The sequence below is a fragment of the Phyllobates terribilis genome, unplaced genomic scaffold (assembly GCF_046119375.1).
Source record: "Phyllobates terribilis strain yellow unplaced genomic scaffold, ASM4611937v1 Scaffold_1__5_contigs__length_1240528914, whole genome shotgun sequence".
NCBI classification, from domain to species: Eukaryota; Metazoa; Chordata; class Amphibia; order Anura; family Dendrobatidae; genus Phyllobates; species Phyllobates terribilis.
This window is the reverse complement of record NW_027362761.1, coordinates 421,843,561-421,857,763: the sequence shown is the minus strand read 5'-3', so window position 1 is coordinate 421,857,763 and position 14,203 is coordinate 421,843,561. Positions and strand designations below refer to the sequence as shown.

General features: G+C 43.6%; 1 protein-coding gene across 2 annotated transcripts in view; it reads right to left on the bottom strand.

The window, feature by feature from the left end:
• Window positions 1-14,203, bottom strand: part of MCC (MCC regulator of WNT signaling pathway) — a 367,192-nt gene that overhangs the window by 282,174 nt on the left and 70,815 nt on the right. Inside the window, exon 1 of one of the 2 annotated variants that reach the window (XM_073677253.1) lies at window positions 2,584-2,911. The exons of the other annotated variant lie outside the window; for it this stretch is intronic. Within the exon in view, the coding sequence (XP_073533354.1) occupies window positions 2,584-2,640 (57 nt within the window). The 5' untranslated portion in view covers window positions 2,641-2,911. Of the gene's footprint in view, window positions 1-2,583; window positions 2,912-14,203 lie in introns of those variants that run through there. 2 annotated transcript variants of the gene reach the window in all.

Genomic DNA, 14,203 nt, shown 5'->3' with positions numbered 1-14,203 from the left:
AGTGCATGGGTGAGATATATTAAAATCTTACTGTGAAACTATGGATTTTCCTCCAGGAAAATCTGGCTGGAAATGTCCACAGTGTATCCACACTGTGTGAACAAACCACTAAGGAAACATTGGGAGAGTGGGGGGAAGAATTTGTCAGTCTCCCTTCACCAGTTTTCTAGTGTTACAGAATTGGAAAATTTATAACAAAACTTTGCCCTTTCACTCAACATTGGTTATTTTTAGTTTTAATTAATTAGTAAAGGCACGTGGCCAATTGTAGAATAACAAATTTACTTCAATAAATTCCACAAACAGTATAAACTATAGCGGAAATCTACGCCAGCTCATAGCGGACACAGATTTAAACAGCCAACAAATGCAACAGATTATTTTAGGGTACTGCTTAATACATTTTTTACATTTTAAAGTCATTCTCTGTCCAAAAGACAGGAGATAATTTGCTGATCGCTGGGAGTTTTTCCACAAATAACATTTATCATCTTTCTACAGAGCCTCATGTGAATGAAGCGCCGATCAAGCACTGTCTATGTAACTGCTGGAAATATCTGAGCTCTGTGCTTTCTCCAGAAGTCCCATAGACAATGAATGAAAAGGAGTAATGCTCAACCTCTCCATTTACAAGGGGCTCTGCAGACCTCAGTTTTTGGGATCACAGAGACACAGGGGTTGAATCAACCAGAATCAGTAAATTACCTCCAATCCCACAGATGGGTAAACTTTTAAGAGGTTTTCCTGAAATTAAAAGATATTCCCGGACATGTCTCAAGACTAAATAATGGAAAGCAGGTCTTGGTAAATGTTATTGTTAGTCTAGTCTGGGATTTACATGTTTTATGTCTCTGATCTGCATTTTTAGAGAATTCTGAAACGCAGTTGAACACTAGGGTTTGTCTCCTATATTAAAGTGGCCATAACAACACAAAAAATTATATATCCTTGATTATATTTATGTCGGTGCTGTCTCCCGGCGGTCACCTGACAGTAGTGAAATACTCCTTTATCACCCACGAATTATAAAGCTCTCAAAAACCTAGAGCTATGGCAGTATAGGAAAAAAAATTCAGATCTTAATGATAAGTGGTCGCCACGGCCTCACAAATCCATCTGCAGAATGCAGGTTGTCATTTACAGCTCATCTCAAAAATTACACCGGGGACGGATATTGTACAACTTATCAGAAATAGATCAGGATTTACGGAGAAACCTTTAAAAGTCGGTAAAAGTCACGGTCCTTTACAAGAGCTGATCTATCACCTATTGGCCACGTTTATCACAAGCATGTTTCCTTAGATCTTCCAAAAAAACTAGTTTCTACAATGTTTCACCAGTATCATTAATAAAAGTAAATGACAAATGTTGTGAAGCGAACGACATCTCCATTGCCTCTAACTATTGCATTATGTGACTGGTGAGGTTCGGTGTGTGGGCGTTAGCAATATCACAGCGGGTATATAAATGTGCCATCAAGAGATTCTGCAGTCCTGCTCTCTATAGGGCACACATGGCCCTAAAGTTCAATTGCAGTCAAACACAGTCAAGGACTCCTCACAAGTTAGTACACCCATATACAGCCTCTGATATGATGGAAAGCATCACTCTCGGTGACCTTGAGCTGATGGTGACACGCTCTTGGCTCAAGTGTCAGAGGAGCAGCAAGATTACTGCCAGCTCTGCAAAATAAGTGACTATTCCAGCCAGTGCCCAGCCATGGCACACCGGATACCAAGGTGTCGGACCTGTCATACATCATGCATGGCTGCCAAGGTTATCCTGTAAGAACAGAGCCCTGATATAATGAGCAGCGCTTCCCTGCTGTCACATGGGCAGACGACAAGGCCTGAATGGTTCCATATCTAGGACCTTTACAGGATAGAAACAATTAACAGTTCACACTTCTGCTAATGGAGTCCCCAGCTACCCAGATACAGGTACTGCACAATCAGCACATGTCCAGTATGGGAGCAGGGAGGTCACTGGGGGCTACATGACACCCCTCGGGTGCCCTCTGCACATCACCCCTCTGCTCTCCATTCATTGAGTGTCACATCCAAGGAAAGTGTAAACTCTGGCGAAGACTAAGGAACTCTAGCAACACCAAGGAAAACTGCCAGAAAGAAAAACTTCCCCAAGGCATCAACTTCCTTCCCCTTCCCCCATAGATCCCCGTCCTCTATGGTCAGGGCTGGGGTCCATGTGTGCATTACTCGTACAGCTCGGTGCAGACGGACAATGCATTTAGGATTGAATAGTAGGATAAAGGGTCGCTCGGCAGATCCTGGGGACCACAGTGTCGGGTACATGGAGCAGATCCATTGTGGGGGTCTCATTAGTGAGTGCCCCCAGGGACATGTACCTGTAGCTGTGATCCACACAGGACGGTACAGGGTGCAGGGCACAGTGACAGCACCTGGTGTACTGGGTGCCATGGCCTGGGACATATCAGGGCTACACATATATGCACTAGCCCCTATTGATGCTGCAGTGACCAGTAGTCACAAGACCTGCAGCCATTGCCATCACACGGATGCAGCACCGGTGCAGTGACAGCACCCAGCTGAGGAGAGGACTTACCTCACTCACGTCCACCTCGCAGTCGTCCCCATAGGTTATCCCCAGTCCGGCGCTCATGGCTGCAGCCAGACTTCCTGCCTCTATGGCAGCGCACACATGCGAGAGCAGCAGGACGAGCCGCGCACATCCCCCGCTCCAGCCCCGCACAACTTCTGCCGCCGGCCGCACACATCAGCCCGCACTCAGCACACCGCGGCCGGCTCCATGCACTGTGAGGAGCGGCCACCGCAGGAGGGAAACTTTCACATAGCTGTGTGCTGAGGAGAAGCGGCGTCTGCTGCCCGCGGCACCGAGTAAGGAGGGGCGGTGCGGGGACACAGGAGGAGGAGGGGGCTGCACACACTGTCAGGTCAGGTCCTCCGCCAGATCCTGGCCACTCCACGGTCACACATGGTTGTAGTTACTCCCAGCATCACCATCTCTATATGTACCATCATCATCACCACCATCTCTATATGTACCATCATCACCATCTCTATATGTACCATCATCATCACCACCATCTCTATATGTACCATCATCACCATCACCACCATCTCTATATGTACCATCATCATCACCACCATCTCTATATGTACCATCATCATCTCTATATGTACCGTCATCACCACCGCCATCTGTATGTGTACCATCATCACCACCGCCATCTCTGTGTACAGTCATCATCACCGCCATCTCTATATGTACCATCATCACCACCACCATCTCCATATGTACCATCATCACCACCACCTCTATATGTACCATCATCACCACCATCTCTATATGTACCATCATCATCTCTATATGTACAGTCATCATCACCACCATCTCTATATGCACCATCATCATCATCACCACCACCATCTCTATATGTACCATCATCACCACCATCTCTATATGTACCATCATCTGTATATGTACAGTCATCATCACCGCCATCTCTATATGTACCATCATCTCTATATGTACAGTCATCATCACTGTCATCTCTATATGCACCATCATCACCGCCATCACTACCACCTCTATATGTACCATCATCATCACCACCATCTCTATATGTACCATCACCATCACCCCCTCTATATGTACCGTCATCATCACCACCTCTATATGTACCATCATCATCATCACCACCTCTATATGTACCATCATCTCTATATGTACAATCATCATCAACATCTCTATATGTACCATCATCACCACCTCTATGTACAGTAGCTTCAATGCCTTCATCTTGCAGGAACTGCTGATACACTCCAGCCACATGAGGTCTGGCATTGTCCTGTATTAGGAGGAACCCAGGGCCAAGCGCACCAGCATATGGTCTCACAAGGGGTCTGAGGATCTCATCTCGGGACCTAATGGCAGTCAGGCTACCTCTGGCAAGCACATGGAGGGCTGTGCGGCCCTCCAAAGAAATGCCACCCACACCATTACTGACCCACTGCCAAACTGGTCATGCTGAAGGATGTTGCAGGTAGCAGATCGCTCTCCATTGCATCTCCAGACTCTGTCACGTCTGTCACATGTGCTCAGTGTGAACCTGCTTTCATCTGTGAAGAGCACAGGGCGCCATTGGCGACTTTGCCAATCCTGATGTTCTGTGGCAAATGCCAAGCGTCCTGCATGGTGTTGGGCTGTGACCACAATCCCCATATGTGGATGTCGGGCCCTCATACCACCCTCATGCAGTCGGTTTCTAACCGTTTGTGCAGACACATGCACATTTGTGGCCTGCTGGAGGTCATTTTGCAGGGCTCTGGCAGTGCTCCTCCTGTTCCTCCTTGCACAAAGGCGGAGGTAGCGGTCCTGATGCTGGGTTGTTGCCCTTCTACGGCCCCCTCCTGGTGTACTGGCCTGTCTCCTGGTAGCACCTCCAGCCTCTGGACACTACACTGACAGACACAGCAAACCTTCTTGCCACAACTCGCATTGATGTGCCATCCTGGATGAGCTGCACTACCTGAGCAACTCCTGTGGGTTTTAGAGTCCGTCTCATGCTACCACGAGTGTGAAAGCACAACCAACATTCAAAAGTGACCAAGACATTAGCCAGAAAGCATTGGTACTGAGATGTGGTCCGTGGTCCCCACCTGCAGAACCACTCCCTTATTGATGGTGTCTTGATAATTGCCAATAATTTCCATCTATTGTCTATTCCACTTGCACAACAGCACGTGAGATTGATTGTCAATCAGTGTTGCTTCCTAAGTGGACAGTTTGATTTCACAGAAGTTTGACCTACTTGGAGTTATATTCTGTTGTTTGTGTTTCCTTTATTTTTTTGAGCAGTGTACAGTATATTTTGCACAGGTCCTATTCAGGATGCTAATAAATGTCTCCCATTTGCTTTGTGTAGTTTTATGTCTCAGGATATCATCCCAGTTTATTGCACTAAGATCATCTCTCAAGATCATCTCTCAACCGTTGGAAATTTGCCTTCCTGAAGTTTAGTGTCCTTGTAACCCCTCTACTACACATCTTATTAAAGGTTACATGAAAACGTATCATTTTGTGATCACTATTACCCAAGTGACCCCCAACTCGTATATTTGATATGCGTTCTGGCCTGTTGGTTAATAATAGGTCTAAAGTGTCCCCCTTCTTGTTGGGTCCTGAACCAGTTGTGAAAGGTAATTGTCTCTCAAAAACCTATTACCTTTGCTGGAACTACATGTTTCTGTCCCCCAATGTATTTCAGGGTAGTTGAAGTCTCCCATAATAATGACTTCTCCTTGAGTCGCTGCTTCATCTATTTGCTTTATGAGGATATTCTCCGCTGCTTCCATTATTTTTGGAGACTTATAACAAACCCCTATCAGTTATTTATTATTTTTTTCCCCTCCCCTTATCTCCACCCACAGGGACTCTACATTTTCATTAGATTCACATATATTGTCACGCAAGATGGGTTTTAAGGATGATTTTACATATAATCACACACTCCCCCCCCTCGCTTGTTTGTACGGTCATTTCTGAACAGACTATAGCCCTGTAAATGAACTGCCCAGTCATGGCTCTCATCCAGCCATATCTCAGATATCCCCACCATGTCAATTATTTTCCAACAAAATTAATTCTAATTCCTCCATTTTGTTGGTGAGGCTTCTGGCATAAGTGTATATGCATTTTATGTATTTCTATGTACCTCTATTCCTTCTTACTATATTGACTGTTCTAACCCCACCTCCAATTTCTTTATTTGTGCCCTGGTCACTATCTGCCCCACCTATAAAATGAATACCCTCCCCCCTAATCCCTAGTTTAAACACTCCTCCAACCTTCTAGCCATTTTCTCCCCCAGCACAGCTGCACCCTCCCCATTGAGGTGCAGCCGGTCCTTTGCGTAGAACCTGTAGCCAACTGAGAAGTCGGCCCAGTTCTCCAGGAACCCAAACCCCTCCTTCCTACACCAATTCCTGAGCCACTTATTTATCCCCGTTGCCTCTCTGGCGTGGCACGTGGTACAGGCAGTATTTCAGAGAATACCACCTTTGAGGTCCTTGCTTTAAGCCTTCTGCCTAATTCCCTGAAATCATTTTTAAGGACCTTCCACCTACCTCTAACTTTGTAATTTGTGCCAATGTGCACCATGACCGCTGGGTCCTCACCAGCCCCTCCCAGTAATCTGTCAACCTGATCAGCAATGTGCTGGACTCGAGCACCAGGTAGGCAGCACACTGTTCGACGATCCCTGTCTTTGTGACAGATTGCCCTATCTGTTCCCCTAATAATTGAGTCCCCCACTACCAGCACCTGCCTGGCCTGCTCTGCTCTCCTATTTCCTCCCTTACTGGAGCTGACACTCCTCCGGTTTTCAGAGGACATGCCTTGCTGCAGCAGTGCTGCCCCTGTACTGACACCGCCCTCATCTGCCAACTTTGCAAACTTATTGGGGTGTGCCAGATCAGGACTAGCCTCCCTGGCACTCTTCCCTCTACCCCCCCCCCCCCTTATCATCACCATCTCTATATGTACAGTCATCATCTCCATATGTACCATCATCACCATATCTATATGTACCACCATCATCATCAATATACTCCCATCGCCATCTCTATATGTACCATCATCATCATCTTTATATGTAACGCCATCATCATCTCTATATGCTCCCATCATCTTCATTTCTATATACTCCCATTATCATCATCTCTATACTCCCATCATCATCTCCTCTATACTCCCATCATCATCTCCTCTACACTCCCATCATCATCTCCTCTACACTCCCATCATCTCCTCTGATTAGTTATGATATAGCTGGTAATAATATATGCCTCTTTTTAGTTTACTGTAGGTCAAAACTGTATGGCCAAGGAGACGTGACCAGCGCTGCCGCCATTACAGTTTCTATCAAAGACGTCACTTAGCTTTTCAACGGAACAAAACTCCGATTAGCTCATACACAAGGCTCCGTTCAGGAGTGCAGAGAAGCCCCTACAGCCGCTCTCTGTCGAAGAAATAAGGGGAGATTCATAAATTGTGTAGTTTTCATTTGCGAATGCAAAGGGTATAATCCAGGACAAATCCCCCAAATGTGTATTTTGAGTGGTAGAGTCACTGTGGCCAGATCCACAGCAGAAAACTATACCACTTGTGATTCTCCGTTGGTAGTCATAATGTTTGTCATGAATATTTCTAAGAAGATAAAAACTCAAAGAGCAAGATTCATTACGTCCGGCTATGTGTACACCAGAGCTAAAGAAGGCGGCGCTGGAGTAAGATGCGCCCAAGTCATTAAAAGGCGCCCGCCACTTGATGAATTAGGCGCTTCTTACAGCTAGTGTGCTCCACCGCTGCTACATTGCTGGCCTAAATTTTGATGATTAAATTTTGTGTCTCCATTACACCCCATCCAAGCTCCGCCCACTCTGACGTAAAAGTCACAACTTTCCCAAAACTTTAGTTTCTAAGAGCCATTACTTTTTTTTTTTTTTCCCATTGACCTAGCCGTATGAGGACTTGCAAGACAAGTTGTGGTTTTGAATGACCCCATTCATTTTAACATATACAGTAGCTTGCAAAAGTATACACCCCCTTTGCATTTTCTATGTTTTGCTACCTCAGCCTGGAATTTCACAGTTTTTTTAGGGTTTACATGAGTTCATGTAAAGAACTTGCCTACAACTGTGAACATTTGTTTTTCTTTTTATTGTGAAGCAAACAACAAATATGACCAAATAACTGTATACTTCAGTGTGCATAACTGTTCACCCCCCTAAAGTCAGTACTTTGTATAGTCCCCTTTTGCGGCACTTACAGCTGTAAGTCGCTTTGGATAAGTCTCTATGAGCTTTCCACATTTTGCATCTGGGATTTTTGTCCATTCCTCAAGGCAAAACTGCTCCAGCTCCATCAAGTTAGATGGCTTCTTCTGGTGAACAGCAATCTTCAAGTCTCACCACACATGCTCAATTGGATTGAGGACTGGGCTTTGACTAGGCCACTCCAGAACATTTACACATTTCCCCTTAAACCACTCGAGTGTTGCTTTAGCAGTATGCTTTGGGTCACTGTCTTGTTGGAAGGTGAACCTCTGTCCCAGTCTCAAATCACAGACTGAAACAGGTTTTGCTCAAGAATATCCCTATATTTCGCACCATCCATCTTCCCCTCCACTTAGACCATTTTCCCTGTCCCTGCTGCCGAAAAACATCCCCACGGCATGATGCCCCCACCACGTTTCACTGTGGGGATGGTGTTATTGGGGTGATGAGCTGTGTTTATTTGGCGCCAGACATAGCGTTTACCTTGATGGCCAAAACCTTAAATTTTTGTCTCATCTGACCACAGCACTTTCCTCCATAAATTCGGGGAGTCTCCCACATGTCTTTTGGCAAACTCAAAACAATCCTTACAATTTTTGTGTGCAAGTAAAGTGTTTTTTCTACCCACTCTTCCATAAAGGCCGCCTCTATGGAGTGTACGGCTTATTGTGGTCGTATAGACAGATACCCCAGTCTCTGCTTGGGAACTCTGTAGCTCCTGCACGGTTATCTTTGGTCTCTGTGCTGCCTCTCTGATTAATGCCCTGCTTGCCTGGGCTGAGGGTTTTGGTGGGCGACCCTTTCTTGGCAGGTTTGTTGTGGTACTATGTTCTTTCCATTTGATGATAATGGATTTGATGGTGCTCTGGAGGATCATCAGAGATTGGTATATTTTATTATTTTTCTTATTTTTATAACCCAACCCTGACTTGTACGTCTCAACAACTTTGTCCCTGACTTATTTGGAGATCTCCTTGGTCTTCACTGTGTTTGGTTAGTGGTGCCTCTGCTAAATGGTGTTGCCGCCTCTGTGGCCTTTCAGAAAAAGTGTGCATATACTGACAGAGCATGTGACACTTACATTGCACACAGGTGGACTTCTTTCTGTAAGAATATGACTTGTGAAGGTAATTGCTTGCACCAGAAATGTTTAGGGGCTTCATTACAAAAGGGGTTAATACATATGCACATGCCAATTTTTAGTTATTTCATCCCTTATTTTTTACTCCCTACACCAACTTAGAATAGCTAGTGCTGACACATCACATACAAATCGGATTACAAAAATATTTAAACACAGGTTGTAATGTAACAAAATAGGTAAAAAAAAAAGGTGGTGAATACTTTCGCAAGCCACTGTAGGGGTATGTGCGCACGTTCAGGATTTGAAGCAGAAATTTCTGCAGTGTTTCTGAATCTCCTTGACAGGAAAAACACTGCGGAAAAAAAGCACGTTTTCTGCCGTGCTTTTTGAAGCATTTTTGTACATCAATGACTGCTTTTTTGAGCTAAATAAAGTTATTTGGTGGGACATTGCTTTAACCCTTGGATTACGGTCAGAACAGGGGTGAATACATTGGTTAATTTAAATGATTAACCCCTTTACAACCCAAGGTGGTTTGCAAGTTAATGACCAGGCCAATTTTTACAATTCTGACCACTGTCACTTTATGAAGTAATTACTCTGGAACGCTTCAACTGATCCCCCTGATTCTGAGACTGTTTTTTCGTGACATATTGTACTTCATTATTGTGGTAAAATTTCTTCGATATCACTTGCGTTTATTTGTGAAAAAAACGGAAATTTGGCAAAAATGTTGAAAATTTAGCAATTTTCAAAATTTTAATTTTTATGTCCTTAAATCAGATAGATATGTCACACAAAATAGTTAATAAATAACATTTCCCAAATGTCTACTTTACATCAGCACAATTTTGGAACCAAAATTTTTTTTTTTGTTAGGGAGCTATAAGGGTTAAAAGTTGACCAGCAATTTCATTTTTCCAACAAAATTTACAAAACCATTTTTTTTTAGGGACCACATCACATTTGAAGTCACTTTTAGGGGTCTTTATGACAGAAAATACCCAAAAGTGACACCGCTCTAAAAACTGCACCCCTCAAGGTGCTCAAAACCACATTCAAGAACTTTATTAATCCTTCACGTGCTTCACAGTAATTTTTGAAATGTGGAAGAAAACAATTAACATTTAACTTTTTTCACAAAAATGTTACTTTGGCCCAATTTTTTTTTATTTTTGCAGGGGTAACAGGAAAAAAGGGACCCCAAAATTTGTTGTGCAATTTCCCCTGAGCATGCAGATACCCCATATGTGAGGAATAACCACTGTTTGGGCACATGGCAGGGTTCGGAAGGGAAGGAGCGCAATTTGACTTTTTGAATGTAAAATTTGCTTGAATAATTAGCGGACGCCATGTTGCGCTTGGAGAGCCCCTGATGTGCCTATACAGTGGAAACCCCCCAGAAGTGACACCATTTTGGCAACTAGACCCCTCAGGGAACTTATCTAGATGTGTGGTGAGCACCTTGAACCCCCAGGTGCTTCACATAAATTTAGAACATTGAGCCGTAAAAATAAAATTTTCACATTTTTCCCACAAAAATGTTTTTCAGCCTCCAATTTTCCATTTTCATGAGGGTAACAGGAGAAATTGCACCATGCAATTTGTTGTGCAATTCCTCCTGAGTACATCGATACCCCATATTTGGGGGATCATCAGCTGATGAACTCATGTGACCTCAGTCACGGCAGCTCAGCGCTATACACTGCCGGGTGATCGGAACGCCGTGGGACATCGGGATTACGGCGGACAGGTGAGTATAAGGTGTTTTTATTTTACATTCATTTAATTTTAACTTTTTTTTTTTCACTGCGAGCACAGACCCCGGCTGATGAGAGTTCACATCAGTCACACCTGCTCCTGCTATTGTCAGCAGCAGCAGCTGTAGGCAGATGGGAGGAGTAGTCTCTCATCAGAGGTCAATTCTTTGTGCGTATTTGTTTCGTTTTTGACCCACTGACTTCAACAGTCAGTGAAATACGCAGCAAATATCCGCAAATATTTTTATATCTGCGTTTTTGCTGCGGATTTGGCTGACTCAATTGACGTCAATGGGTGAAAAACGCTGCAAAAACGCACAAAGAATTGACATGCTGTAGATTTAAACGCAATGACAACCCTGACAGGAAAATTCCTGATCATGTGCACAGCACTTCAGGATTGTCATTGCACTAGCTGGCACAAGGATTCCCCAGTGTTTTTGGCCCATTTCCGCCCGGAAAAAACGTTGCGAAAAAGCACCAAAAATGTGCATTGTGCACATAGCCTATAAGCGTAAACCTCCAAAATATGCTCAGTATATCTCCACCCAAGGTAGCCAGCTATTGCACAAAATTCCTAAAGAATTCAGTAGTGTTGTGGGGACACTGCTGATCCCATTCTTAATTGTACAACTATTGTGTAGAGTAATTACTATAGATTATGTAGAGCAGTTACTACTTAACCTCCTGTTAATCACACAGACAGGTATCCTAATCTTCATGACGTATTGTTGAATTTTAAACAATTGCATAAAAATTAGTGCAACCTTCAGTATTGTTTTGAGACTTTATTGAAAAGGAGAAAGTTTATCAAAGTTTTGAAAAATGTTTTTTTTTAATTACACATTAGAAGCCTTAAAAAAAAATATACATCTGCTTTCAACTTCTTATTAAAGTGTACAGATGGTGCGTAATCTACTGTAGTAATAATACTTAGCAACTTAGCAGTGACATTATATAAACCACTGTGCATCATATTCCCTAAGAGGAAGGTCAAGGCTTCACAGAAATCAGCTATGTAAACTGAGGTCACCAGAGATGTACTCTCCTGGTCTGGTAAAATATTATGGCTACTTATAGGATATAAATAAAGCTTCTTCAAAATAAACAAATTAATTCCTAAATATTTACATCTGTCAAAATAAAATGGGATAATATTATCATTCCTTCCTATTGTGAAACACTATGGCTGTGCAGTTCAACCCTTAGGCTCCATGTACCCAGACATATTTAGGTTATGTCAAAAAGATGTGCGCTGTATATAAAACCAAGAACAGGATGGAGCTGAAATACATGGGACAACAGAGAGTCGGGCAAGGTAATGTTCTTTTATGCCACTGAACTCATGGAACCCAGGGCACAGCTTTCTTGCTAAATGTCAGTAATCAATCTAAATTTCCACAAAAGCACCAAGGTATTTTGCTACCCGGTGGCACGTGCGGATTTGTGGACCCACAGGGCCGAGTCCGCCTAGGTAGGGGCGTAGCTAAGCGGGTACCTGGTGTTCACTGGTGCTCCTGATGGTGGAGACAGACTGAGCTGCAAGTAGCCGCCAGGTACCACTCCTAGGCAGAACCGGTACTGCAGCTGCTGACCCAAGGGGTTAGGTTAGCTGAAACTGATAAGGGCTATGTTCAGACACACTGATCTAGGATATTGGATCAGGGAAACGTTCAAATACTGGCAGCACCGGGATCAGGGGACAATGTTCAGGCTCTGGCCGCACTGGACCAGGGGACAATGCTCAGGACACTGGCCACACAGGGACCAGAGGACTTCGGGAACAGGACTGGCCGCACCAGGACCAGGGAACAATGTTCAGGACACTGGCCCCACGAGGACCAGGGATTCGGGTTCAGGGCCCTGGCCGCACAACTCACTTGTAGCACACCTTACTAATGACTAAACTCGTTGCTTGGCGACTCCCTACATTAACTAAGGAATGTACTCCTCGGGACCTGTGGGGTCATCACAAAACTCGACCAGACCTCAATCACATAACAATAAACATTTCACAATCCTTATCTATGAACTGCTCCAATATTTACGGCCACATTTGTTTATCCCTCTCCCATACTCAAAGTTCTGCTTCACGTCACTTGTCTCATCTATTGCATTATTTCTGTGTCCTATTGTATATAAATATGTGACTCTTCAGATTTCATGTTATACTATGCCTAATGAAGAGGCCTGAGTAGTCTCGAAAGCTTGCAATTTGTTAAAAGGTATCAACCACTGAGGGCTCTCAAATCTTAATGTTTCCCTAAGGGAGAGGGAGTCTTTTATACAGGATGACTCCTAACAATTGGCTGGGAGCCATCTTGAAGGTGGTATAAATTATACTAAATGCCTCTTTTCTACATTCATACCTCCTGTGCTTTCAGGAAGAGTTTTCAGCAGACACATCACATCACATCACATTATAGACAATGTCATCACCCCCTTATTTCACATGAGCACATGCTCATTAGATGCTTCAATACAAAAAATAGTGTCAGTCTGTTTATTGTGGCTAATGTTCATGTATACAAAGGAAGTATGAATCAAAAAATGCATTAGAGACTGTGTGGAAATTGAAAGATAACAAATTTTGTATTTTAATTTTATTTTGTTTTCTGAAGATATAGCTCTATGAGATCTTGTTTTCTTTGTGGCAAGCTGACAATTTCTTCATAGCTTATTAAGGCACAAATGAAGTTTGGATTGCTTTTTATTATATTCTTTTCTTCTTCATGGCATTTACCTTATGGGTTCATTAATTTTATATTTTACAGATGTAGTGATACCAACTACACACAGCAGGTGAAATAAGTATTGAACACAACTTAACCGATGGACATCTATATGGTTTGATTTCTTTGCCTGTATGGAGTAGATGGGTTATTACCGACACCTGGTGAGAATTTCATGTCAATAGCACCTTAAGGCTGCGTGCCCACGTTGCGGATTACAAGTGTTTTTGATGCGGAATTTCCGCAGCGGAAACGCTTGTAAAACGCATGGTAACCCACACCCCATGGTCCCCAAGGGGATTCCGCAAGTTCTATGCACATGCTGCGGATTTTTCCGCAGCGTTTATGCTGCGTTCAAAAATCCGCAGCATGTCAATTAATTTTGCGTTTCCGCAAGCGGAATTGCCTTGTGCAATGCATTAAAAACGCAAGGCAATTCCGCATGTGGAATACGCGAGATAAACACACGAAAAACGCGCGATAAACGCGTGCGGAATTCCGCATGCGTTTTTCCGGGAGAGGACTTGCAGAAATGAAGCAGAAATTTTCTGCTTCATTTCTGCAACGTGGGCACATAGCCTTAGAAATATATTTACTTAAAAACTTTGTGACATGCTTAAGGCTGTGTGCCCACGATGCATTTTTTAAGCGTTTCCGCAGCGGCAAAAACGCTTAAAAAACGCATGGTAGAAGGCCTGCCATGTTCCCCAATGATAATCCGCATGTGCTATGCACATGCTGCGGAAATTTCCACTGCAGGTTATCATTGTGGAAAAAAAAGCAGCACTA